This window comes from Loxodonta africana, chromosome 4, assembly GCF_030014295.1.
Source record: "Loxodonta africana isolate mLoxAfr1 chromosome 4, mLoxAfr1.hap2, whole genome shotgun sequence".
Taxonomy (NCBI): Eukaryota; Metazoa; Chordata; class Mammalia; order Proboscidea; family Elephantidae; genus Loxodonta; species Loxodonta africana.
Genome location: NC_087345.1, coordinates 7267133 through 7293563, shown reverse-complemented (window position 1 = coordinate 7293563; position 26431 = coordinate 7267133). Strand labels below are relative to the sequence as shown.

Sequence of the window (26431 nt, the reverse complement as noted above, 5' to 3'; positions counted from 1 at the left end):
TGAATGACTAGGTCTGCAGCCAGCCCTGCGGTACCGCTTGTTTTAAAATGCAGTTGTTGTTCCGTCAGGATTGATCCAGAAGGGGACAATGAAGTATGGCCCTGTTGGCTTACTGAAGCAAGAATAGTTTTTACGTTTTTAAATGCTAACATTTTAAATAGCTGTACGAGTACATATCTAACAGCCTCGTTGCTGCCTCACCAAACCCTAAGCAATTAATTAGTGTGGCCTTTAAGATGACGTTTACTGACCCCTGGTGAGGTGAGCAGCTTAGGGGAAGCCAGAGGCCACAGGTGAGCACGTAGCCCATCGCTCGCCCTCTGTTCCCCACCCGCCCCGTCTGGGTGAGAAGGTGAGGACCCTCCTTCCACCACAAGCTGCAGCCTTGTGCTCATCGCCACAGCCAGTGAAGGTGGTTGTCAAGAGAAAGTGCTCTTACTGTGTCTGAACCAAGCACTTCACGTGTGAAGAGCTGGCTGTCGTTTCCAGTGGGCTCCTATTTGTGTGTGTCGCTGCGATTGAAGTGTGGTGCCTCAACCCATCCCCCACGAGCCCTGTGGTTTTGGGGGTCTGCACCACTTGTGGTGCTGTTACCCCAGAGCTGACTGCTCTCAAGGCTCACTGGCATCATAAGAGAATTAGGATTGTCTGGCAAGAGACGGGTCTAAACTGAACGCCTGGGAGCACTTCCAGGACACAACGTTCAAGGTGATGTCCTTGCAGAGGGAGAGCAGGTGACGGAGGTGGTGGTGCCAGAGCTAAACCAGGAATGTGGGAGGATGAACAGTGACCTTGAGGCCAGGAGCCCCATCTTTTGTGACAATCTATTAGGCACAGAATATATTCTGTTACCGGAAACAGTGAGCTGTCGGGAAGCACTTATACTACTTCAGGAGGTTGCTCCTCGCTTAGCTCTTGGGCCCAACACAGTCTTGAGAAGACCACCAGCATCTTTGAGTTTTTTGGCTCCATTTTTTAAATAGAAATGAAATACTATGGAAAAGTCTGCATCCTTTCCTGCCCATAACAATGTATTTAATTGGAGAAGTTTGTATTACCTGAGAAAGTCTGTGTTTTTCAGTATTAACAAATTTACAGCAGACACTTTTCAATTTTCCCATTAAAATTGTTTTTGGTTTCCAAGGTTGTAGATTGGAGACATTTGAAATTATTTTTTATTGATATCTTCAATATTGATAAACAGTTCCTCTGAAATAATTTTCCATAAAACAACGTAACCACCCTATAACTATCATTTAAGAACTAAGAGTTTCCCTTAAAGATTACTCAGAGGTGCCATAATTGGCAAGACAGGAGTGAAGGTGGTGCAGAATTTGAAATGTTTCTTACTAGACTGTTACATAGTGTTAGAAACTGTTAACTTTTTCCTTAAACTCATTCAAAGTTAACTTTCACTGGAAACTCCCTGCTGGGGCGGATCTTAAAAGGAGCCTTCCCTGGAGGGGCTACAGCTGCATCGGTCTGAGCTAAGGTTTTTTTTAAATAGCACTTGAGGCTGTTCCTGCCAGCTCAGGAAGTTCATTATTCAGGAGCTGTGCGGAGGGCAGCTGGGAACTAAGCCGCCATTAACCTGACCCGTACATGACTGTCCTGTTGCTTGGAGGCAGCAGTGGCTCAAGAGGGCACTGTCGCTCCTATCGGGACTCCCGGTGTCCCCTGCTGCTTTCCTGGTCTTCAGTGTCTGGGTACTGGGAGAGATCGAGGGTCAGGACCCGGCTGAACATGTAGTCATCGTGCTAAAATGAAGAGAAGACGTTAACTGTCAGTCCCCAGGTCTAGGGAGGGGGTGTTAGCAAACCTAAGATAAGGGCGTTCGGGGGTCTGGATTTGCCTTTACTTAAAAAGGAACCGCAGGAGCCATGGACAAGGGCTCTCAGCTATCTCACTTACACCAGCGATTTGTTTTTGCATTATCTGGCGTGAGGCTTTTCATTCTCTCACAACGGCGTATTTCTGGGTGGGGGCTCCCTCCCATTCTGCACGCACAGGAAGGTAAGTTAATTCTTAGCTGTGCTTAAAGGAAAATTTAAGAAGAAAAACCAAAGAACTTGAATGAGCTGCTTCCTCTTTAAGTTCACAGAATATTCTGAATGGCTTAAGGAAGGGTGTGTCTGAATTCCAAAAGCCACTGCAGGCCTCAGAGCTTCTAACAAACATCTTGGTTTTCTCCTCGGAGACTCTGGAAGATAAGTGATCCCTAGCTAGATTACCGCAGTGCGTTTTTGTTTAAAACACAAAACATTAGGTGAGATGTGACATCGACAGTGTAGTCTGCTATGATCAGTGTGCTGTTATTTTACAAAGCACAACTCATACCTTGCAACGTTCATTTTGCTTGTTTCATTTAAAATAGATCTTAATTCTCTGTACTGTCAGAAAAATACTGAGCAGTTACTTTGCAATCTTATTTGATTGCAAAAATGTTAATTGTGGTAAAATAGACATAACACATTTGCCATCTCATCCACTTCTCTGTGTACAATGCAGCTACATGCATTCCCTTCACTGTGTTGTGTGACCCTCACCGCACCTTTGCAGCTCCGTGGGGCGCTTCCAGCTCCGTGGGGCGCACTCACTGTGCAGGGAAGGCCCGTCCCGTCAGGACAGAGGCCGGCCGCTGTTAAAGGAGCCCCCTCCCCTCGTCATTTGTTCTCACCTCTGGATAGATGCCGATCAGGGCGTCGGCTCTGGAGTAGAGCTCCTCTTTCAGGGAAATGATTATCATCTGAACCTGCTCTTGAGTCTGTTCTCTGATGTAACTAGATACCTGGGGGGATACAAAAAGCACCATTTCACCAGCAAGGAGAGGAGGCCTGGGCTCTGGGCACAGTCCACCGTAAGTACAGAAGTGGAAGTAGCTCAGGTTCTAAAATATGAAAATCCATGCTACAAAACTATTTTTACAAAATAAAGCTCTAACTTAGGATACTGCTGTGTGAATGTACCATCAGCCTTTTTAACAAGATAAAACAAAACCTGTATTTGAATATTTTAGGAGGGTAAAGAGGGGCTGGTGTTTAAACTTCCAACCTCCTATTTTGCCAACTCAAAGCCTAAACAATCAGGTGTAGTTATAATCCCCAATCAAGTCGCTTGGCTGGAGGTGAAATCAGCGGCTCCTTCAGGAAGCTCAATTCCAAGGAGATGGGAATAAGAACAAAATGGACACCGGGTAGAAGGGGGTCTCGGTGAACAAGCTAGTGAGAGCTTGGAGAAGGCCAGTGAAGGACGGTGCCGGGCTGTCAACAGTCTACTCAGAGTCCAGCCTGGGAGCAGGGATGGCAGCTGCAGGCAGGGAGGCTTCACTAGTGAGGCGGATGAGGAGATGGAATGGAAACGACTCCCGGGATACAGGACTGAGAGTTGGAGACTGAGCGGCACGGGCGAGGGGCCTGCACTTTGCTCAGAGTTCCTGTTAGAGCAAAACCTGTGAGAGCTGGAACCGACGGGCTGCTTTGTCCTTCCTGGTCATGAAGTTTTCTGCCTTGCCTAGGGTGCAGTCCTTACCACTTTGCAATTACTCGTTTTACTGTCCAAATGGGAAATATTTGGGTTTCCCTTCTCTTTCTCTGCCAGGTTTCCACCTTACACAGGTTCTGGCTTTGGCAGCTTTTACCGTACAAATGTTGGGCACTCTGATCACAAGAGGGAGTGGAGGCTACGTCTCAGCAATGGCTCATACTTGGCTCAGCAGCGGAGTGCCAGGAACAGAGGTCTCAGAGGGAAATGGGAACTTAGACATTTCAGTACATGCACTGGGCATCAAGAGTCCCAAGGAAGACCACGTGTCTGGAGATGCCACCAATTCAAATTTCTAACCTTTGCTAGAAGATGGACACTTAAATGCCAGTGAGAAAAGAGGCAGTCCACAAACAGACCCGTCCCGCAGAAGATGGGATACACAGTGCCAAAACTAACCTGGCAAGGGGAAATTCCTCCCAAGGAGCCGGGCAGGGATTCCGGTCAGCTGACGCGGACTGACTGGCACTCAGCAGAGGCAATGTGAGATCTTCCCCTTTCCCCTGTTGCTTCTCCAAGTGACGGGAAGACTCTGATGGTTTTGGGCTGGTAATGGGATGTGGCTCTGACCTGTCCTTTGTATGAGCTCCAGGGGACTGGAGATTTGTCAGTTTTCTACATTTTGTGGGTATAAAGCATGGGATACTCTCATGTGTCTTGCTGTGACGTGCAGAAAGGGCACTAAAGAGATTTGGGTTGGATTAATACAGCTTGCAAAAGTGTCACTTTGAGGACTAAGGTACGCCTGACCCAAGCCATGGTGTTTTTAATCACCTCATATTGCATGTGAAAGCTGGACAATGAATAAGGAAAACTTGAAGAGCTGATGCCTTTGAATTGTGGTGTTGGCGAAGAATATTGAATATACCATGGACTGCCAAAGAACCAACAAATCTGTCTTCGAAGAAGTACAGCCAGAACGCTCCTTAGAAGCAAGGATGGCGAGACTGTGTCTTACATACTTTGGACATGTTGTCAGGAGGGCTCAGTCCCTGGAGAAGGACATCATGCTTGCTGAAGTTCAGGGTCAGTGAAAAAGAGACCCTCTTCAAGATGGACTGACACAGTGGCTGCAACAATGGGCTCAAGCATAGCAACGTTTGTGAGGATGGCGCAGGGCCGGGCGGTGTTTCCATCTGTTGGACGTAGGGTCGCTGTGCGTCTGAACCGACTCAATGGCGCCTAACAACAACTCGGGAAATGCCACTAGAAGGCACCTCAGGCTGCAGCTACTGCAAACCCAACTCCCAGGCATTTCACATGAGACTCAGCAGAGCAGGAAACCTGAGAGGCCAGCTTTGGAGGCCCAGGTCTGCAGGGGGCGGCACCCCAGGAGTGAGTACATCTCTCAGGGTGAACTCATGAACCCAGCTCCCAAGACTGAGGTCTAGACCAGAAAGCCAATTTACAAGTTAGTAACGAGAAACATATCCCTCAGCGTGTCCGGAGCAGCCTGCCTGTGAGCAGCTAGAGATGCAGAGCCCAGTTATTTCTGGAAGATGGCTGGGCCTGGAATCAGCCAGGAGAGTCCGGTTCATCTCCAGATGGAAGGCCTGGCAGTGGGTCGTGACCCCGAGAATCTGCAGCTATAGCACTCCCTCCCTGGCAGCGGGGGGTACGGCCAGCATTGCCTCCTCCCTTTGTTCATGTTTCCATGGCCGACCCAGTAACCCTCTTTCATGTCAGAAATTCAGTTTAGTGACAGTCAAAACCCAAGGGCTGAGAGCCTCTCTCTTCAGTGTGGTCTTGTCATCCATGCAGACCTTTAAAATTTAACTCTAGACTTAAACTGTTGCCTTAGTTCCTCCTTGTCCTAGATACTGGAAACAGGATCATACACAGTTACAGTTTAAGTGACTGGATATATTTTGATAAATAAAATTGGGAGGGGTGGGGGGAGAGCAGAGTTTTGAACTTTTAATCCTTTGGCATTTTATTTAGAGATGCTGTTTTTGGACTTTACCTAACAACTAACTTGACCGATGAGACCATATGAACCTGTGTGCTGCGGCCTGCTGCTACAGACCCTCTGGCTGTGGACGTCTGGATGTGGGCAGGGGTGCGCTGAGGCTGGCAGTGCGGCAACCTTCACCAGCTCCCTGTGTCACCCAGGGTCCCCTAACCACCTGAATCGTCCTATTTCTACATGTTTAACTCGGGTTTTAAAACTACTCTGGTTTTGCACCAGTTACCATTGCTTTTCCTGCAGTCCTGTTTGCTCCAGGTGAACTGCCTTCTGACCGAGTGTAAGCCTTGAATTGTGTACATGCTAATCAAAGTCAAAAGCAGAAAGAAACTTACTTTGCCGATGTTGGTATTGTCCAGGGCTGCATCCACTTCATCTAAAACAAAGAAGGGGGCGGGCCGAAAGCTAGGAAAAAATGACAGTCCAGTAAGTTACAACGTTGTATTTGTTTACAAAAGGCCTGGAGGAGGGTTAGCAGTATTCAGACTACAGCAGACACCTGCTTTTGGGGGCTTCTGACTAGTCAGCAATGGCCTCTATGCTGCTAAATCCACAGCTCTGTCTTCAGCCCTCTCGCATGGACCCAGGCGTGGACCACTGAGGTCGGGCACCGCCCTCTCCCCCTGGGAAACGCTTGACTTCTGGGTCACCAGCCTCCTCTCCCCGCCTTACCCACTGCTCCTTCCAGGCCCCCTCTGCAGCTCACATGCTCTCCTATCTAACTGGCTGCCTTGGTGATCTCAGCTGGTCTTGGGTTTTGAGTACCATCTGTGTACTAATGGCGTCCATGCTTTTATCCACATCTGCCCTCTCTCCCCACCTCTCACCTCAGGTGTCCAGCTGCTCATTCAACAATCCCATTTGGTGTCTAGTCAACATTTCAAACTCATCTAAGACCATACCCCTCACTTGCCCCTCCAAACCTTTTTCCCCCCTATGGGTTTCTTCATCTCAGTTAATGGCAGCTCTTACCACTCTAGGTGATTAGGCCAACCCCCCCGGAGTCACCCTGGCTCGTTTTTCACACCCCACACCTGTCTGTCAGCATACTGTGTCTGCTCGACCTTCCGCTGTCACCCGGATCCAAGCACCATCACCTCTCACCGTGCTATAACAGCTTGCCAGCCTGGTGCCTGCCCTGCCTACAGGGTCTGTCCTCCCCGAGGCCAGGCTCACTCCTGCTGTGGGGCCTTTGCACTGGCTATTCCTCAGGCCTAGAACATTCTTCCTTCAGCTCTCCACGTGACCTGCTCCCTGGAAGTCATTCAAATCTTTGCTCAAATGGCACCTTCTCCAACAGGCGTCCCTGGGTTCTCTGTCACACTGGAAGCCCTTCCCTGCCTCCCTCCACCCCCAGTTCCTGCTTTATTGTTTTCTCTAGAGAGCTTGTCACTTCCTAGTGTTTTCTATAGTGGAGAACTGTTGTTAGGTGCCATCGAGCTGGTTCTGACTCATAGTGACCCTATGCACAACAGAACAAAACACTGCCCAGTCCTGAGCCATCCTCAATCATCGTTATACTTGAACCCATTGCTGCAGCCACTGTGTCAATCCATCCCATTGAGGGTCTTCCTCTTTCTGTCTGACCCTCTACTTTGCCAAGCATGATGTCCTTCTCCAGGGACTGAGCCCTCCTGACAACATGTCCAAAGTATGTAAGACGCAGTCTCACCATCCTTGCTTCTAAGGAGCATTCTGGTTGTACTTCTTCCAAGAAAAATTGGTTGGTTCTTTTAGCAGTCCATGGTATTTTCAATATTCTTTGCCAAATCCACAATTCAAAGGTGTCAGTTCTTCTGTCTTCCTTATTCATTGTCCACCTTTCTTGTGCATATGATGCAACTGAAAACACCATGGCTTAGGTCAGGAGCACCTTAGTCTTCAAGGTGACATCTTTGCTTTTCAACAGTTTAAAGTGGTCCTTTGCAGCAGATTTGCCCAATGCAATTAGTCTCTTGATTTCTTGACTGCTGCTTCCATGGCTGTTGATTATGGATCCAAGTAAAATGAAATCCTTGACAACTTCAATCTTTTCCCCATTTTTCATGATGTTGTTTATTGGTCCAGTTGTGAGGATTTTTGTTTTATGTTGAGGTGTAATCCATACTGAAGGCTGTGGTCTTTGATCTTCATCAGTAAGTGCTTCAAGTCCTCTTCACTTTCAGCAACCAAGGTTGTGTCATCTGCATAACACAGGCTGTTAATGAGTCTTCCTCCAATCCTGATGCCCCGTTCTTCTTCATATAGTCCAGCTTCATCTGCTCAGCATACAGACTGAATAGGTATGGTGAAAGGATACAACCTTGACGTACACCTTTCCTGACTTTAAACCACAAAGTATCCCCTTGTTCTGTTTGAACCACAGCCTCTTGATCTATGTGCAGGTTCCTCATGAGCACAATGAAGTGTTCTGGAATTCCCATTCTTCGCAATGTTATCCATAATTTTTTATGATCCACACAGTTGAAAGCCATAGCATAGGGAATAAAACATCTTTCTGGTAGTCTCTGCTTTTGGCCAAGATCCATCTGACATCAGCAGTGATATTCCTGGCTCAACATCCTCTTTTGAAACTGGCCTGAATTTCTGGCAGTTTCCTATCAATATACTGCTACAGCTGCTTTTCAATGATCTTCAGCAAAATTTTACTTGTGCGTGATATTAATGATATTGTTTGATAATCCCACCATTCTGTTGGATTACCTTTAATTGGAATGGGCACAAATATGGATCTCTTTACGTTGGTTGGCCAGGTAGCCGTCTTCCAAATTTCTTGGCATAGAAGAGCGAGCACTTCCAGTGCTGCATCCCTTTGTTGAAACATCTCAACTGATACTCTATCAATTCCTGGAGCCTTGTTTTTTGCCAGTGCATCAGTGCAACTTGGACTTCTTCCTTCAGTACCATTAGTTCCTGATCATATGCTACCTCTTGAAATGGTTGAACATTGACCAATTCTTTTTGGTATAATGACTCGTGTATTCCTTCTATCTTCTTTTGATGCTTCCTGCGTCATTTAATATTTTCCCCATAGATGCCTTCACTATTGCAACTCAAGGCTTCATTTTTTTCTTAAAGTCCTTTCAGCTGGAGAAACGCCGAGCGTGTTCTTCCCTTTTGGTTTTCTACCGCCAGCTCTTTGCACATGTCATTATGATACTTCACTTTGTTTTCTCGAGCTGCCCTTTGAAATCTTCTGTTCAGTTCCTTTAATTCATCATTTCTTCCTTTCGCTTTAGCTACCGGAGGTTCAAGAGCAAGTTTCAGAGTCTCCTCTGACATCAATTTTGGTCCTTCTTTCATTCCTGTCTTTTCAATGATCTCTTGCTTTCTTCATGTATGATGTCTTTGATGTCATTCCACAACTCGTCTGGTCTTCCATTATTAGTGTTCAACGCATCAAACCTGTTCCTGAGATGGTCTCTAAATTCAGGTGGGATATACTCAAAATCATACTTTGGCTCTTGTGGACTTTTAATTTTCTTCAGTTTTTGAACTTGCATATGAGCAATTGTTGGTCTGTTCCACAGTCGGCCCCTGGCCTTGTTCTGACTGATGATACTGAGCTTTTCCATTGTCCCTTTCCACAGATGTAGTCAATTTGGTTTCTGTGTGTTCCATCTGGTGAGGTCCATGTGTATAGTCGCCGTTTATGTTGGTGAAAAAAGGTGTTTGCAGTGAGGAAGTCGCTGGTCTTGCAAAATTCTATCATGTGATCTCTGGCATCGTTTCTATCACCAAGGACGTATTTTCCAACTACCGATCCTTCTTTGTTTCCAGCTTTCGCATTCCAATCACCAGTAATTATCAATACATCCTGATGGCATGTTTGATCAATTTCAGACTGCAGAAGCTGGTAAAAATCTTCAATTTCTTCATCTTTGGCCTTAGTAGTTGGTGGGTAAATTTGAATAATAGTCACATTAACTGGTCTTCCTTATAGGCGTATAGATATTATCCTACCACTGATGGCGCTGTACTTCAGGATAGATCTTGAAACGTTCTTTTTAACCATGAATGCAACGCTATTCCTCTTCAAATTATCATTCCTGCCATAGAAAACCATATGATTTATCTGATTCAAAATGGCCAACATCAGCCCATTTCAGCTCACTAATGCCTAGGATGTCAATGTTTATGCATTCCATTTCATTTTTGACCATTTCCAATTTTCCTAGATTCATACTTTATACATCCCACATTACGATTATCAGTGGATGTTTGTCACTGTTTCTTCTCATTTTGAGTTGTGCCACATCAGCAAATGAAGGTCCCGAAAGCTTAACTCCATCGAAGTCATTAAGGTCGGCTCTACTTTGAGGAGGCAGCTCTTCCCGGTGTCTTTTGAGTGCCTTTCAACCTGGGGGGCTCATCTTCTGGCACTGTATCAGACAATGTTCTGCTGCTATTCATAAGGTTTTCACTGGATAATGCTTTTTTTTTCCCTTTATTTTACAACATTAAAAAAAAAATTTTTTTATTGTGCTTTAAGTGAAAGTTTACAATTCAAATCAGTTTCTCATATAAAAACTTATATACACATTCTTATGTGACCCTAGTTGTTCTCCCTACAATGAGACAGCATACTCCTTCTCTTCACCCTGTATTTCCAGTGTTCAACCAGCTCCTGTCCCCCTCTGCCTTCTCATCTCGCCTCCAGACAGGGGCTGCCCACGTAGTCTCATGTGTCTACTTAAGCTAAGAAGCACACTCCTCACCAATATCTTTTTATGTCTTATAGTCCAGTCTAATCTTTGAAGAGTTGGCTTTCAGAATGGCTTTAGTTTTGGGCTAACAGAGAGTCCAGGGGCCATGACCTCTGGGGTCCCTCCGGTCTCAGTCAAACCATTAAGTCTGGTCTATTTACTAGAATTTGAGGTCTGTATCCCACTTTTCTCCTGCTCCATCAGGGATTCTCTGTTGTGTTCCCTGTCAGGGCAGTCATTGGTGGTACCTGGGCACCTGGTCAATTCTTTTCAGAAGTAGACTGCCAGGTCCTTCCTCCTAGTCTGTCTTAGTCTGAAAGCTCAGCTGAAACCTGAATACTGGTGGCATAGCTTCCAGTATCACAGCAACACGCAAGCCCCCAAAGTATGACAAACTGACAGACACGTGCTTTTCTATAAAGCTGGAATTTTAGTAGCTACTGATACCAGAAATGGAGCAAAAATCTGTCAAAGCCTGAACTCCATCTTAGGCTTGCTGTCTAAATTGCTATAGGCCTAAAACATGCCCTGAATTGTCTGGCATAAGAAAACCGTTTTGTATCACATTTGCTAAGTATTACTAATGGCAAGTGGTTAACAGATCTTCTGTGGGGAGGTCCACTGGTTTCTGCCCTGATGCAGCATTGGCGCCTGCTGCGAGCTCACCTATGCACAGCGAACAGGAGTGCCAGCGCCGCCACGCACTTTTCTCCCCCTGACAGGTTGTCCATCGGCATAAACCGTTTGCCTGGGGCCACACAGTTATAGCTGATCCCCTCCAAGTAAGGTTCTTCAGGGTTCTCTGGGCTAAGAAATGCCTGAAACACATGTTACTTATTTAGCAACATCAGAAAAGCAGCCAGGAAACTGCAATTCGGGATTGTGACAGCTTAATTGTGAAATACTCTATTGGTTAGGTTTTTCTTAATTTTGGTGAAAAATACCAATGCTTGAAAATAATGACTTTAACTCTACATGTCATCACGGACAACCAGGCTACACAGGTGGATCTAGAGGGAGAACATTCTACCATACCCAGACCTTCCCACCAGACTGCCTCTGAATATCAGCAGCACATGCCGCAAGTCTTAACCAGTAGCCTCCATTCAACTCACTCACTGGTCCACACAACTAACTAACTCTTAAGGAACACCTATTCTGGGCCCAGTGCTGTAGATACACTGATGAACTCTGCCCTCGAGGGGTTAATGGGTTTATTTCAGTCATAAAAAAAACACATGAGAAAGGCATGAAAACAGGTCTGGAAGAACCCCATCTTTGTCTTCAGTCCACATTCAATTCCTCAAGTATTACCACGGGTACTGATAAAGGAAGGGCAGAGAGCTTACAGCAAAGAGGCCATTCAGACAGAGGGACATACCTGGTCTGAGTCCTGACTTTTGTTCTCTCCTCCCCCTTGTTACTCCACCTACCCAGATCAGCCATCTTGCCAGCATCCTCTACCTTTACCACAGATGTCATGAACAGTGTCATAAAATCATAGTAGTACCAGACAAGAGAATTTCAGAACCGAAGAGCACTTGGAAACCAAATGATCTAGCTCGCGCATTTTTCAGATGAAGAAATGGGCCAGAGAGGCTATGCGGCTTATCCAAGCCGGTGGTGGTGAGTGGGATCTAGAACACAGGCCATTCTGACGGCCCATCTTCAGGAACCGACTTTGCCCTTTAGTGAGTCACTCACATAACGTGCTGGCTGTTACTCGTTTCCCACCAGAGAACAGCCACCAACGGTAACACGACGTTCCCACTAGTATTTGGGGGTGAAGGATACATACTTGGGCGCTGTCGCTTCTGCAGAGCTTCTTGTAGATTTGATCAATTGAGATCGACACGTGCTCAAAACACTGGCTGAAAAGATCGTATCTCCTTTTTTTCACCTGTTCAAACTCTTGCCTACAGATTCTGGCTTCCTTTCTGCTGGCCTCAAAAGCTGAGAGAGAATCAGGGTTCTTACTTTACTGTAACAACTACCAAAGGGCTTCTCTTATTTAAACTTTAAAGCATAAAATATTTTTAAAATTGGATTTTAAGATTGGTTGTCTGGAGTAAACCTACCTTCAAAACACCTCAACTATAATTAATTCCAAAAACATGGCCCTTACAATTGGTGAGCCTTTTCAAGCAGGGCCAACTTCTAAATGAGTGACAAGTTCTGACAGAGTATTCGATACGCCTATTATTCTGGTTTGAAAAAGTACATAAGTATTATCTGTTCTAAAATAACCAATAACTCTGTTTTTAAATGAAAGCTGAACACTTTTCAGAAAGGAAACAGTGGTTCGGTAATAAAAGCACACACTAAGACGAGAGAGGAGAGTGTAGATGATAAAAACAAAGGTGCGGTCCAGGGGGGCTGGTGGAAAGGGCTAGAGAAACCCAAACGCCCCACACCCACAGCTCCAATCTCGCGAGCGTAACAACTAAAGCGCAGTTTCACCGTCTGCGGACTCCTGAAACTTGTCTCTGACTGTCTTCAACTTCTCCAGGGCTCTTAGGTTGGGAGCAGCCGTCTTCAATAAAATATCTTCCTGGGATGCTACTTGCTGCAGCAACAGTGTGAGCTGGGCCTCAACTTCTTTATCTGTCTGTAGAGCCTGTCAGGGTAGGAACAGCAGTCACTGGCACACCCTGGAGTCCCGAGCGCTAAGGCCAGGCATGTGCACGGCCCCGGTGGCCTGCCTGGCCTCACTGCCACTGGGTCCTGGCAGCTCTCTCGGGGTCTTTGACGTTCTTTCAGGACTCGAGCGCTGTACACACTGCTCTATGGGAACATGCTTCCCCTCCTTATTTCTTCATCTGCTAAACAACCACCATTCATAATCACCTTCATGTATTCACTCATTGAGAATATCTATCACTCACCTGCTATGTATGAGACACTAAGGATTCAATGATGAAAAATATTCAGTCCTTGCCCCTGCAGAGCTCGCATGGAGTCAACATGTCACCTGGATTTATGCCAGAGTGACGAGCCCTCTAACGTACAAGCACGGGTCCTGTGGGCAGAGCAGAAGGTACAGCCCAGTGGGGGACGTAACACTTTGGCTGAGACCTGAAAGGTGAGCAGGACTAACTCAAGTAAGAGGGAAGGGAAAAAGCGCCTCAGGGGTGTCCCTCCAGGAAAACTTCGCTGACCTTCCAGAGTGGGTTAATAATATATGATAAAGGTGACATTTCAATTCACTAGAAACAGAAAGATTACTTGATTAAATGTTGGTGGGTCAACTGGCTAACCTGGCTACCTTTTGAAAAGTAGATCCTTACCTCATACCATATGTTGTTGGTGTTAGGTGCTGTCAAGTCAGTTCTGACTCATAGCGACTCTACGTGCAACAAAAAGAAACACTGCCCGGTCCTGCACCATCCTTACAATCATTGCTATGCTTGAGCCCATTGTTGCAGCCACTGTGCCAACCCATCTTGTCGAGGGCCTTCCTCTTTTTCACCGACCCTCTACCAAGCATGATGTCCTTCTCCAGGGACTGGTCCTTCCTGATAACACGTCCAAAATAAATGAGACACAGTATCGCCATCTTTGCCTCTTAGGAGCATTCTGGCTGTACTTCTTCCAAGACAGACTTGTTCGTTCTTCTGGCAGTCCATGGTATATTCAACATTCTTTGCCAACACCATAATTCAAAGGCATCAATTCTTGTTTGGTCTTCCTTATTCATTGTCCAGCTTTCGCATGCATGTGAGTCAGTTGCAAACCCATGGCTTGGGTCAGTCGTGCCTTAGTCCTTAAAGTGACATCTCTGCTTTTTAACACTTTAAAGAGGCCTTTTGTAGCAGGTTTGCCTAATGCAATATGTCATTTGATTTCTCGACTGCTGCTTTCATGGGCGTTAATTATGGAAACGAGTAAAATGAAATTCTTTACAACTTCAGTATTTTCTCTGTCATGATGCTGGTTATTGGTCCAGCTGTGAGGATTTTTGTTTTATGTTGAGGTGCAATCCATACTGAAGGTTGTAGTCTTTCGTCTTCATCAGTAGGCGCTTCAAGTCTTCTTCACTTTCAGCAAGCAACGCTGTGTCATCTGCATATTGAAGGTTGTTAACAAGTCTTCCTCCAACGCTGATACTGTGTTCTTCATACTGTCCAGCTTCTCGAATTTTTTGCTCAGCACAGAGATTGAATAAGTATGGTGAAAGGATACAATACAATCCCGACACACAACTTTCTTGACTTTAAACCACGCAGTAACCCCTTGTTCTGTCCGAACAACTGGCTCTTGATCTATGTACAGGTTCCTTATAAGCACAATTAAGTGTTCTGGAATTCCCATTCTTCGCAATGGTATCCATAATTTGTTATGATCCACACAGTCGAATGCCTTTGCATAGTCAATAAAACACAGGTAAACATCCTTCTGGTATTCTCTGCTTTCAGCCAGGATCCATCTGACATCAGCAATGATATCCCTCATTCCACATCCTATTCTGAATCTGGCCTGAATTTCTGACAGTTCCCTGTCGATGGACTGCTGCAACTGCTTTTGAACGATGTTCACCAAAATTTTACTTGCATGTGATATTAATGATATTGTTTGATAATTTCCACATTCTGTTGAATCACCTTTCTTGAGAATAGGCATAAATATGGATCTCTTCGAGTCAGTTGGCCAGGTAGCTGTTTCCAAATTTCTTAGCATAGATGAGTGAGCACCTCCAGCGCTGCATCTGTTTGTTGAAACCTCTCAATTAGCATTCCGGCAATTCCTGGAGCCTTGTTTTTCACCAATGCCTTCAGTGCAGCTTGGACTTCTTCCTTCAGTACCATCAGTTCTTGATTGTATGCTACCTCCTGAAATGGTTGAATGTCGACCAGTTCATTTTGGTATGTGACTGTGTATTCCTTCCATCTTCTTTTGATGCTTCCTGTGTCGTTCAACATTTTCCCCACAGAATCCTTCAATACTGCAACTCGAGGCTTGAATTTTTCTTTAGTTCTTTCAGCTTGAGAAATGCTGAGCATGTTCTTCCCTTTTGGCTTTCTTATTCTAGGGCTTTGCACATGTCATTATAATACTTCGTTTTGTCTTCTTGAGCCATCCTTTGAAAACTTCTGTTCAGCTCTTTTACGTCATCATTTCTTCCTTTTGCTTTAGCTACTTGATGTTCAAGAGCAAGTTTCAGAGTCTCTTCTGACATCCGTTTTGGTCTTTTCTTTCTTTCCTGTCTTTTTTTATGACCTCTTCCTTTCTTCATGTATGATGTCCTTCCACAACTCGTCTGGTCTTTAGTCATTAGTGTTCAATATGTCAATCTATTCTTGAGATAATCTCTAAATTCAGGTGGTGTATACTCAAGGTTGTACTTTAGCTCTCATGGACTTGTTCTAGTTTTCTTCAGCTTCAACTTCAACTTGCATATGAGCAATTGATGGTCTGTTCTGCAGTTGGCCCCTGGCCTTGTTCTGACTGATGATACTGAGCTTTTCCATTGTCTCCACAGATGTAGTCAGTTTGATTCCTGTTATTCCTTCTGGTGAGGTCCACGTGTACCATCACTGTTCATGCTGGCGAAAAAAGGTATTTGCAATGAAGAAGTTGTTGGTCTTCCCAAATTCTATCATGTGATCTCTGGTGTTGTTTCTATCACCAAGGCCATATTTTCCAACTACCAATCCTTCTTTGTTTCCAATTTTTATATTCCAATCACCAGTAATTATCAATGCATCCTGATTGCATGTTTGATCAATTTCAGATGGCAAAAGTTGGTAAAAATCTTCAATTTCCTCATCTTTAGCCTTAGTGGTTGGTGTGTAAATTTGAATAATAGCTGTATTAACTGGTCTTCCTTGTAGGTGTATGGATATTATCCTATCACTGACAGTGTTGTACTTCGGGATAGATCTTGAAATGTTCTTTTTGACGATGAATGCAACACCATTCCTCTTCAAGGGTCACTTCCAACATAGTAGACCATATGACTGACTGATTCAAAATGGCCAATACCAGTGCATTTCAGCTCACTAATGCCTAGAATATTGATGTTTATGCGTTCCATTTCATTTTTGATGGTTTCCAATTTTCCTAGTTCATACTTCATTCCATCTTCCTATTATTAATGGATGTTTGCAGCTGTTCTTCTCATTTTGAGTCATGCCACATCAGCAAATGAAGGTCTCGAAAGCTAGACTCCATCCACGTCATTAAGGTTGACTCTACTTTGAGGAGGCAGCTCTTCCCCAGTCGTATTTTGAGTGCCTTCCCATCTGAGAGGCTCATCTTTCAGCACTATATCAGACTATGTTCCACTGCTTTTTATAAGGTTTTCACTGGCTAATTGTTTCAGACATAGACTGCCAGGTCCTTCTGTCTTAGTCTGGAAGCTCAGCTGAAACCTGTCTACCACGGGTGACCCTGCTGGTATTTGAAATACCGGTGGCATAGCTTCCAGCATCACAACACACAATCCACCACAATAACACAAACTGACAGATGTGTGGGGCCATACCATATTTTTGTATGATATATTTTAGTATATTATACCATATTTAAAAAAAAAACCCCGTTGCTGTCTAGTCTACTCTGAGTTATAGCGACTCTATAGGACGGAGTAGAACTGCCCCACAGGGCTTCCAAGGAGCAGCTGGTGGATTTGAACTGCACTGAGCTCTTAACCACTTAGCCACCCGGATATATCATACCATATGGTGAAATAAATTTCAAGGAAACACACACAAAAAAATACCCATAAAAGAACAGGAAGAAACTGTTGATAAATATTTATTCAGTAATGAGGTGGGGCAGAGCTTTCTAAACACAAAAGTGAACACAGAATCCACTAAGAGAAGATTACAGAAAAGCCAAGAAAGGAGACCAAAGTAGAGCTGCTTTCTGATTCCCAAAAGACACTACAAATGAAATCAAAGAGCCCAACAAACTTAGCAAAATATATTAACGACACATGAAATGAAAAGATGTGGCATCTACGCGCCATTTCTTCTTCACAGCAGAGGCCAGGTTTCTGACCAGGTAGATGTGTTTCTTCTTCAGGCATCCCCTGCACCCTAGTGGGTGGGCCTTCCTGCTCTAAGGCTAAGTCCACCCCCCACCTCCTACCAGTGATGGACTTGTGACCCAATTCTGGCCACTATGATGAGGGGAAGGAGCCCTGGTGACTCAGTGTTTAAAGCGGTCAGCTGATAACTAAAACGTCAGCGGTTTGAACCTACCAACAGCTCCCTAGGAGAAAGATGTGGCATTCTGCTTCAGTAAAGATTTACAGCCTTGGAAACTCTATGAGGCAGTTCTACTCTGTCGTATACAGCTGCTACGAGGCAGACTCGACGAGGCGGACTCGACTCACTGGCAGTGAGTTTATGATAAGGGGACAACTGCTGGTGCTTTATGTGGGAAAACCTTTCTTTGATCTTAAAAACAGTATCACTGCAAAGGATAGCCTCTCTCTTCCTCTGAAGGTTGTGACTGTGCAACTGGGCAGCCAAGAATGACCACGGACATTTTCCCCTCAGGAGAGAACTGGCCTCAGGAGGGAGCCATCTTAGTTATCCCAGTGCTGCTGTAACAGTTATACCACAAGCGGGTGTCCTATAGGGTTGCTATAAGTCAGAATCACCTTGACAGCAACGGGTTTGGTTTCTTTGGTGTGGGTGGCTTTAACACAGAAATTAATTTTCTCACAATTTAGGAGGCTAGACATCCTCACTCAGAGGGCTGGCTCTGGGGGAGGCTCTGGAGGAAGTTCCTTGTCTCTTCAGCTTCTGTTGCCTGGTCCCTTGGAGATCTCTGTTTTGGCACCTGTCTTACCCCATCTCTCCTCTGCTCTCTTGTTTAATTTCTTATATCTCAAACGAGATCGACTCAAGATATAAAAAATACCCCATACTAATCCTACCTCATTAACATAACAAAGACAGCCCGTTCTCAAATGGAATTATAACCACAGGCATAGACGTTAGGATTTACAACACATATTTTTGCGAGACATAACTCAGTCCGTAACAGAAGCCTACACACAAAGAAATGTACGGCTACAGGAATTATACAGAACCGGAGCCAGAGCCGTCCATGGGCTGGGTATCTAGGGCTGTGCCTGTGGCTTTGAAGGCTCTGTTACACCATCAGCTAGGGCTTTGGGACACCCCCTGCTACCAAGGCCATGAAGTGTGGGACTGATGGGAAATTCAGGAAGCTGGAAGGTGTTGGCTGCTTCTGTTTACTGCAGGACTTCTCAAAGCCTTTAACACTCATTGTGACGTCCCAAGAAGGGAATAGAGATTTTCAAAATTAGCTTGCCACAGAAACTTCTTTGGAGAGACATTTCACGGGACTAATGTTCTGCAGAACACAGAGTGAGAAATCCTGATCTACACATCAACAACAGAAGTAATCTACTCTGCTATTTCTTCAAAAATCATTAGGAAATCTATTTTTCTTTTTTACTTACACTCTACTGTGTAAAAATTATTTTGCAATATTTAGTATTTAAATATTCGGCATTACTGTGAGTTATTCATACGCAATGGAAGTCTTTCCAGTACCTTCAAATCCTCTCTCAGAGAGCTGTAGTCTACTTCAATGGCTTCTTCTTTTTCATATATGTCGATGGTTGCCTGGGTACTTTCGGCTTCAGCTCCCAACTGAAAAATAAATGAAGCCCTTTCCTTGTTATCTGAAATGGCGATCACTACTCATCCATCAGCCCCAGACCCTCCAGTTGCTTGCTACCTCGCTCAGGTTAAAAGCTAAAATCCTCACAGTGGCCCGTGAGGCCACGGTGACCTGCCCATCACTCTGGCCCTGTCGCCTCTCTAACTTCATTCTGTGGCAGTTTCCTGTGCCCACTCTGCTCTGGCCACACTGGCTGCTTGGACATGTATATCGCACTCTGCTGGACACAGCAGGCCCACAGCCACGGCACTCTGCTGGACACAGCAGGCCCAGGTCCACTGCTGGACACAGAAGGCCCATGGCCATGCACTCTGCTTGGACACAGCAGGCCCAGGTCCACCGCACTCAGCTGGACACAGCAGGCCCAGGTCCACCGCACTCTGCTGGACACAGCAGGCCCAGGTCCACCGCACTCTGCTGGACACAGAAGGCCCACAGCCACGACACTCTGCTTGGACACAGCAGGCCCAGGTCCACCGCACTCTGCTGGACACAGCAGGCCCAGGTCCACCGCACTCTGCTGGACACAGCAGGCCCAGGTCCACCGCACTCTGCTGGACACAGAAGGCCCATGGCCATGCACTCTGCTTGGACACAGCAGGCCCAGGTCCACCGCACTCAGCTGGACACAGCAGGCCCAGGTCCACCGCACTCTGCTGGACACAGCAGGCCCAGGTCCACCGCACTCTGCTGGACACAGAAGGCCCACAGCCACGACACTCTGCTTGGACACAGCAGGCCCAGGTCCACCGCACTCTGCTGGACACAGCAGGCCCAGGTCCACCACACTCTGCTGGACACAGAAGGCCCACAGCCACGACACTCTGCTTGGACACAGCAGGCCCAGGTCCACCGCACTCTGCTGGACACAGCAGGCCCAGGTCCACCGCACTGCCCTCTGCCTGCACAGCCTTCCCCTAGACATGCACACCGCTTCCCCTTGTGCCTCTTCCACTCACCGTCATCCTCTGTGCGGCGACCTCAGGCCTCTCCACCCGAGCACGCAAACCCCCCTACACCAGTACTCTAGTCCCTCCCTTGCTCCATTTTCTCTTTAGCGCACATCACCACCTAACACTTCATATTTTACTTGTATATCATTTTGTCTGTCCACTTGCCATGCCCCCACTAGAATGTGAGGGAAGAGACTTTGAGTGGTCATGTTCACTGCTGTATTCTCAGTGCTTAATGCAATGATGTAGCCCTGGTGGAACAGTGGTTAAGAGCTATGGCTGCTAACCAAAAGATTGGCAGTTCAAATCCACCAGCCGCTCCCTGAAACTGTATGGGGCAGTTCTACTCTGTCCTCTAGGGTGGCTATGAATTGGTAAATTGCCTTGATGGCAACGGGTAAGGCAATGATCGACCATATATATTTCCATTTCAATATATTACTCTCCGAATAAAGGAGGGAACAAATCAATGGGCATTCATTCTTCACTCAGGTTGTAATGCTGATACCAAAATCCAAGACTCACAAATTAAAAGAACTGAAAAAAGAAAACCTTTGTCATACTTACTCCCCTCCAGATATTCTCGGCTGAAACAAACTTTGAATGAAATCACTTCCAGAGTTAAGTTTACATTTTATTCAATGAGTATCTATTAAAACAGGTCACCAAAAACAACAAAAAAAAAACAAACCCAGTGCCGTCGAGTCGATTCCGACTCACAGTCGGACAGAGTAGAACCACCCCACAGAGTTTCCAAGGAGCGCCTGGCGGATTCGCACTGCCAACCCTTTGGTTAGCAGCCATAGCACTTAACCACTACGCCACCAGGGTTTCCAAAACAGGTCACAGAGAAGCTGAACTTGAATACAAAACGTACCACTGGAGCCTGAACCTCACAGTCTGTGATTCAACAACCTATTTTATGTTCACCTTCCCGGTGAGTCATCTGGTGCCTTGCTACTCAGTGTGGTCAGTGGGCCGGCAACAGCGGCCCCACCTGGGAGTTGTGAGAAATGCAGGCTCTTGGGCAACAAGACCCCCAGATGCTTCACGCGCACGGCAGGACTTGGGAGCCAGCCGTCTACGACTGTCTCCCTCACAACGCGCGAATCTTCCACATGAACCCTGGCGGGTGCAGGTAGCTTACCCTCTGTCTGAACACCTCAGCGGAAGGGCAATCTCAGGTTTTACCTCACAGTCGTAAGACAAGTGCTTCCACCCCGTGTTCTGTCTTCTGGAGAGCGGCGAGTCATAGTGAATGCTTTGTCCATTTGGGGTTTTATGGCTCTTTTTTTATATGTGCAGCATCACCATTACAGGGCACAGGAGAAGTGGCACCAAATTCCCATCAGGGAGCCCACCACCCGAGGGCCTCCACCTTTCCAGGAGAAAGCTGTTCCCCAGCAGAACAACTCTGACTCTGGGCCTCCACCTGCCAAATCCAGCGGTCCCCTTTGGACCAGAGAACAAGTGTGCCCCGTAAGACGGGACTTCATCTATTTGAAAAGCGTGATCGTATCCCCTCACCTTCCCCTCCCGGTGTGACATGGGCTGGGTTTTCGTCACCATCCTGGACACTATTCTCTTAAAAAGCATCAAGCTTTAAAAAGCGAATGCAGTTACTTCAGCGTGGCCTGATCAGCACCGCGTGGAACAGAAAATCCAGCTTAAGTCCTAACGCCTGCTTTGAAACACCCCCCACGATGTAGTCTTTCCTGCTGACAGAGAAGTCAGTCATTTCACATCCACGACAGGACATGTGAGGACGGACGCCCACCCGCACGTCGTTAGAACTGCTTCCTCCCCCACCTCATTCCACAGCACACTTCTAAAACCGCCGTGACTTCTCCACAGACTTTCCGTTCTTTCTGAATTACAGTGAGTACTGCTTTTGTGTTCCCACCTACATCCCCTGGTAAGAGATGCCTCCTCCCTTCTCTCCTCACCAGAGGAGTAGACACATGTCCCAGAATGAGCCACGGAGCTCTTCCTCAGGACTGCTCTAACAAGAGGGCAGAGGAAGGTCTCTTTCCCCACTGGTCAAAGCCACAGGTCACAGCTGCAGCCTTATGGGAAAAGCTAATGTAAGAGAAAAGGGCCACTATCTGCTGAGCAGGGAGAGCTCCAGCCTGGTCAGTTCCTGGGTAAGCCATGCCGTAGCCCATCTCCATTTCATCCCTGCCTCTCTGTCCCACTTTTTTCCCCCTTAAAGCCTCTGAGTTGGTTTATGTCACCTGTGGTCAGGACAGGTTTTCTCCTTTTCTTACCTCCTGTCTGAAATATGAGCTTTGCTAAGGAGAGGAAAGAGACAAAGACTTCTGGAGCATAGTGCCACACCCGAATTCTGCCATAAGAAGTGGCCAACATTAGCGACAGAGAAGCCTCTTTTATAGGTGCTTCTTTATGGAGATTACAGAGGGCCTAAGGTCTCCGGTCGCTGTGAGTTGGAATCAACTCTATGGCAGTGGGTTTTGGTTTTTGGGTAAGGTCTCTTCTGGCGTGGAAGCTGGATGGAATGGTACGGATTTCTGAGTGTCCAGGGTCTGAGGAAGAGGAAGAGGGATGTGGAAGGGAGACCAGAGAGAAAAGACTCACTCGTGTACGCAGGATGAACTCAAAGATGACTGGAGAGGCAAAGCAAGTACCTGTGTTCACCATCCTCTGGACGGTTCTCACAGTGGGATGTGCGTTCTGAACTCACGTTCCCATCTTTCCTAACATGAGGGACAGACCAAGGGCTTATATTTATAACCACCCTGAAGAGTCCTGTGTAGTAACAGGTGATTGGAAAAGAAAGAGGGAAGCAGAAATGCCCACCACAGTGCCTTGTTGAGTACCCGTTCTTACCTTCCCCTGCACCCTCACCCCCTGTGGAGACCCAGGGGCCTTTAGTGAAGGTGCAGAGCAAAACCTGTCCCGGCAACCGCATCTCGAACATGGTTCCAAGACTGCAGGGCAACTGCTGAGGCCAGCAGGCGACTTTGACAGGCCTGCAGTTCACCGTGGCTACCTAACACCCCTCAGTGTTCATAACTCCAACAGCATTTATTCTCTGATTTCTCTCAGGCATTACTACAATGGAGGTAAGACGCTCTAGTCCATCCTATGACGCTAAAAAGACAACTTAACCAGATCTGTGGAATGCTGATCAAAAAAAAAAAAAAAAATTTTTTTTTTTTCTTCCTAGAAGACGTCTTCTCCACCCCAGATGGCTACAGAACAAGAGGAAGAACCTCCAGGGCTGGGATTTCACTAAACAGTCAAGGAGCACTACGTTACGTGCCGCACACTGCACTGTGTCTACACCAATGGCTGTAATACCTCCACTTCAATGATGTCATCCAGTGATCCCAGCAGAAGAACTATCTCGATGTCTTGAACTTTGCAATCAAGCAGCATGTTATGCTTCTCCAATCGTTTCTGTTCCAGAGAAGTTTGAATTTTCACAACTTCTTTTTGCAATTTTCCCACTTCCCTGTAAATACAGATACGAAAAAGTGACTATATTTTACGTTATGTAAAGTGGCACCAAGGGAGAAAAATGTACATGCTATAAATTAACGAAAAAAAAATTTTTTTCCCTATGAGTGAGTGCTGCAACTTCTAGAGTTATCTCATGGCCGCTTGCAGCTTACACTTTAACACTCCTGAGAACAGGCGTGAGTTAATCCAAGGGAGTACTTTCAATAACAAACATTATCACTTTGACCAGGGCTTGTAAACCGGTATGATTTTTCAAGCTTCATTTTTCCCTCAAGTATACGCTTTACATTTTAGAACCTCAAACCCAGGGAAGTATTCTGTTAGGAGGACAGCTGTCTTACCAAGTAGTAATCTGCAGTTTCTTTACCGCCCCTGATGCAAAGACTTCTATTTTAAAACGGTGGCTTGGGAGGTTATCAATTGAAATGTGGGATTTTAAAGATGGTCTAGAAACAGGATCTAAAAAGGAAATTAGGAACTATATGGTTTTCAAAAATATAAAGAATAGAAAAATGGTTCTGTTTAAATACAAGGGTAAAAAAATTAAGAGTAAGGAGACTTCAATTCCACTCAAAAATCTCAAAGAACTTTCTGGGTGTGATTTGAAACAACGAAGGCCTTCAAACAAGTGAGGAAAACTGAAATCCCAAAAGGCTGAACACAAACAGAGCTCCTTCCATCTGACCACCCATGGCCTGCCAACCACACAGGAGAGATGACACTTGGGTGCGAGGTGGTAGCCGGCTCAAAGTGTCCTGTCCTGTGGTGGTCACTCATAGCAAGCACCTGCACACACTTATGCACCAGGCAATGTTCTAGGGCCAACTGAAGAGCAACTCATTTAACCCTTACAAATACTCTGCGAGGTGGGCTGTCATGATCCCCGTTCTACTGATGAGGAAATTAAGGCTTGGCAGGCAAGCAGCAGAGCTGGGATTTGAGACCAGACAGTCTGGCTCTGGATTCCACCTCCTCATCCACTATGCTATGTCGCACAGAGAGACCAGAGTGAGTCTCTGTACAATGGCAAGACACCAGCATCAAGGAGGATTTTTAGGGTAAGGGACTCTTTACAGAGGCCTAAGTTTTTATCCAGCAAAGAAACAAAACACGACAACAACAAAACAAAAAACTATTCACTCTAAACAACTAACTGTGCTCTTGGTTTTTTCCCTAAATTAGAATGTTTGAGGTGTGATGTGGGACCAAAGCAGCCAAGGGTATATATTCAAAAAACAAAACTTCCTCTCATAAATTTTAAATGGACAGTAAACATTTTAAAACCATGGTTATGACTTGCAAACTGATGAACTGCTTAATTACCTGTCAACAGCCAAAAGCTTCTTCCGTTCCTCTTCAACTTGAGCTTGGACCTTCTCAATGTTGGAATTCTGAGTGACAAACATGTCCTTAAGTTGCTGACGCTTATCCCTGAGTTCATTCACAATTTGCAGGCAGTTTTCTTCGGTCTGTAGATGGTTTGCATTGTAGATTTACCATCTTTTACATTCATAGTCAATAGACTGGTCATCTTGTTATCAGTAAAATCAAACGGGCCATTCTGAGATGAACCTCCTTTCCCTGTGAGCTCCTGGAACCTCTGCTGTAGGCTGTGTCCCACCCCCACCCTACAGTCTTGAAAAACTGGTCACTGTCTGCCCGCACCCTTCACTTCGGGTTCATTCGTCAGCTCACTGCCATCTGACTTCTCTTCCCATTTTCCAGTAAAAATGACCCCTTACTTGGCAATTAAACAGACATTTTCTAGGCTTACCTTTTTGACAACCTTCCATCACTTCCTCCTTGAAACTCTGGGGCTTCTATGCCTCTGGCTCTCTCATAACCTGTGTGATCACCCCTGCCGCAATTCCACTCTGCCCCCTGCTCTTCACTGCCTACACCTCTCCCTGAGAGAGCTAAACCATTCTCACAGGGTTTCCGTTTATACTCACAAACCAGGAATTCCTGAGTATCTATCTCCAGCCTAGACTTCTCCCTTGATCTACATCCTGGGAAGTGCCATCTAGAGGCCACAAAGGCGCTCAAGCTCTGCAGGTCTGGAATTTTCCTTCCTTAACCTGCTCCTCCCATTGCTGTTTATCTTGGTGACACTGGCCTGTCCGAGGATCACCCAAGTCAGAACCTAGGAGTCATTTGTCACACTCTCTTTGCCTTCACCTCCCATTTCCACATCTAATCAAGCCAGTGTTTCTCACATCTTTCTCTCCCGCCCCCCCGCCCGCCCCCAACCACTATGAGGACACTCCAGGAGCCCGACAAATGTTTACTTGGTGAAGGAAGTCCCAATTTCAAGGAGGAGGCACCTCAGCGACCCACTGTTCATTACCTTCTTCAGGTTATCAGTGTCTTCTGTACCTTTCTGCAGAGTTTCTTTTAATGCATCAATTTTATTCTGTTTCTTCTTCAGGTGGTTGCGGCTATATTCAAGTTGAACGTTTAGCCGAGTTTTTTGTTTCTCAAATTCTAATCTAGTATAATAGAGCATTACAGCTGGTAAACAGAGACCTTCAATTTTTTTCTTTTTCTTAACATTTTATTATGGAAAACTTCAAACAAATACCACAGTACAAAGTCGAGTATAATGAACCCCCATGTAGCTATCACCCAACTTTAACATCAATTCATGGTCAATCTGGTTTCATCTATAACCCCACTCACCCTCCTTTCCCACCACTGGATTATTTTGAAACAAATTCCAGACATAATGTAATTTTATCTGCAAATATTTCATTATGTGTCACTCAAAGTAGAATGACTTTTAAAAAGCATCATCGCACGCTCATAGCAAAAAAAGGGTAACAATAATTCCTGAATAGCGAATTCCATTTAATGGCAACTTTCTTCACAGTATTAATGTTTTTTTAAAAATAACTGGTTTGAGTCAGGATCCACATATTGCATGTGGGTGATACGTTAAGTTTTTTTTTTATGATCTATCCGTTCCCTCTCCTCATCTTTTTCCTTAAATTACAGTTAATTTGTTGATTCTTATTCAGTCAGGCAGTCTTTCTGAAGAGCTTTCTACACAAACTCTGAACCCTGGAATTGAAGAATGTGCTCCCTTCCTGATGCCCTTTCCTACTCTGGCAGCTTCGTAA

The 26431-nt window shown here is 45.7% G+C and overlaps 2 protein-coding genes across 4 annotated transcripts in view; one reads left to right on the top strand and one right to left on the bottom strand.

Moving 5' to 3' along the window:
• Nucleotides 1-23239, top strand: part of FAM118A (family with sequence similarity 118 member A) — a 60270-nt gene extending 37031 nt beyond the window's left edge. For 2 of the 3 annotated variants that reach the window (XM_064283380.1, XM_064283381.1), the window contains exon 9: nt 23017-23239. In XM_064283380.1, coding sequence (XP_064139450.1) covers nt 23017-23147 — 131 coding nt within the window. In that variant the 3' untranslated portion in view covers nt 23148-23239. The remainder of the gene's footprint in view (nt 1-23016) is intronic. The other variant, XM_064283379.1, reaches the window with a different exon arrangement.
• The window catches only part of SMC1B (structural maintenance of chromosomes 1B), a 69649-nt gene continuing 44329 nt past the window's right edge, over nt 1112-26431 (bottom strand). Inside the window, exons 16-25 of the mRNA XM_064283384.1 lie at nt 25660-25780; nt 24636-24781; nt 23151-23304; nt 18747-18845; nt 12673-12829; nt 12011-12165; nt 10879-11030; nt 5842-5911; nt 2678-2788; nt 1112-1757 (exon numbers count right to left, since the gene is read on the bottom strand). Coding sequence (XP_064139454.1) covers nt 1656-1757; nt 2678-2788; nt 5842-5911; nt 10879-11030; nt 12011-12165; nt 12673-12829; nt 18747-18845; nt 23151-23304; nt 24636-24781; nt 25660-25780 — 1267 coding nt within the window. The 3' untranslated portion in view covers nt 1112-1655. The remainder of the gene's footprint in view (nt 1758-2677; nt 2789-5841; nt 5912-10878; nt 11031-12010; nt 12166-12672; nt 12830-18746; nt 18846-23150; nt 23305-24635; nt 24782-25659; nt 25781-26431) is intronic.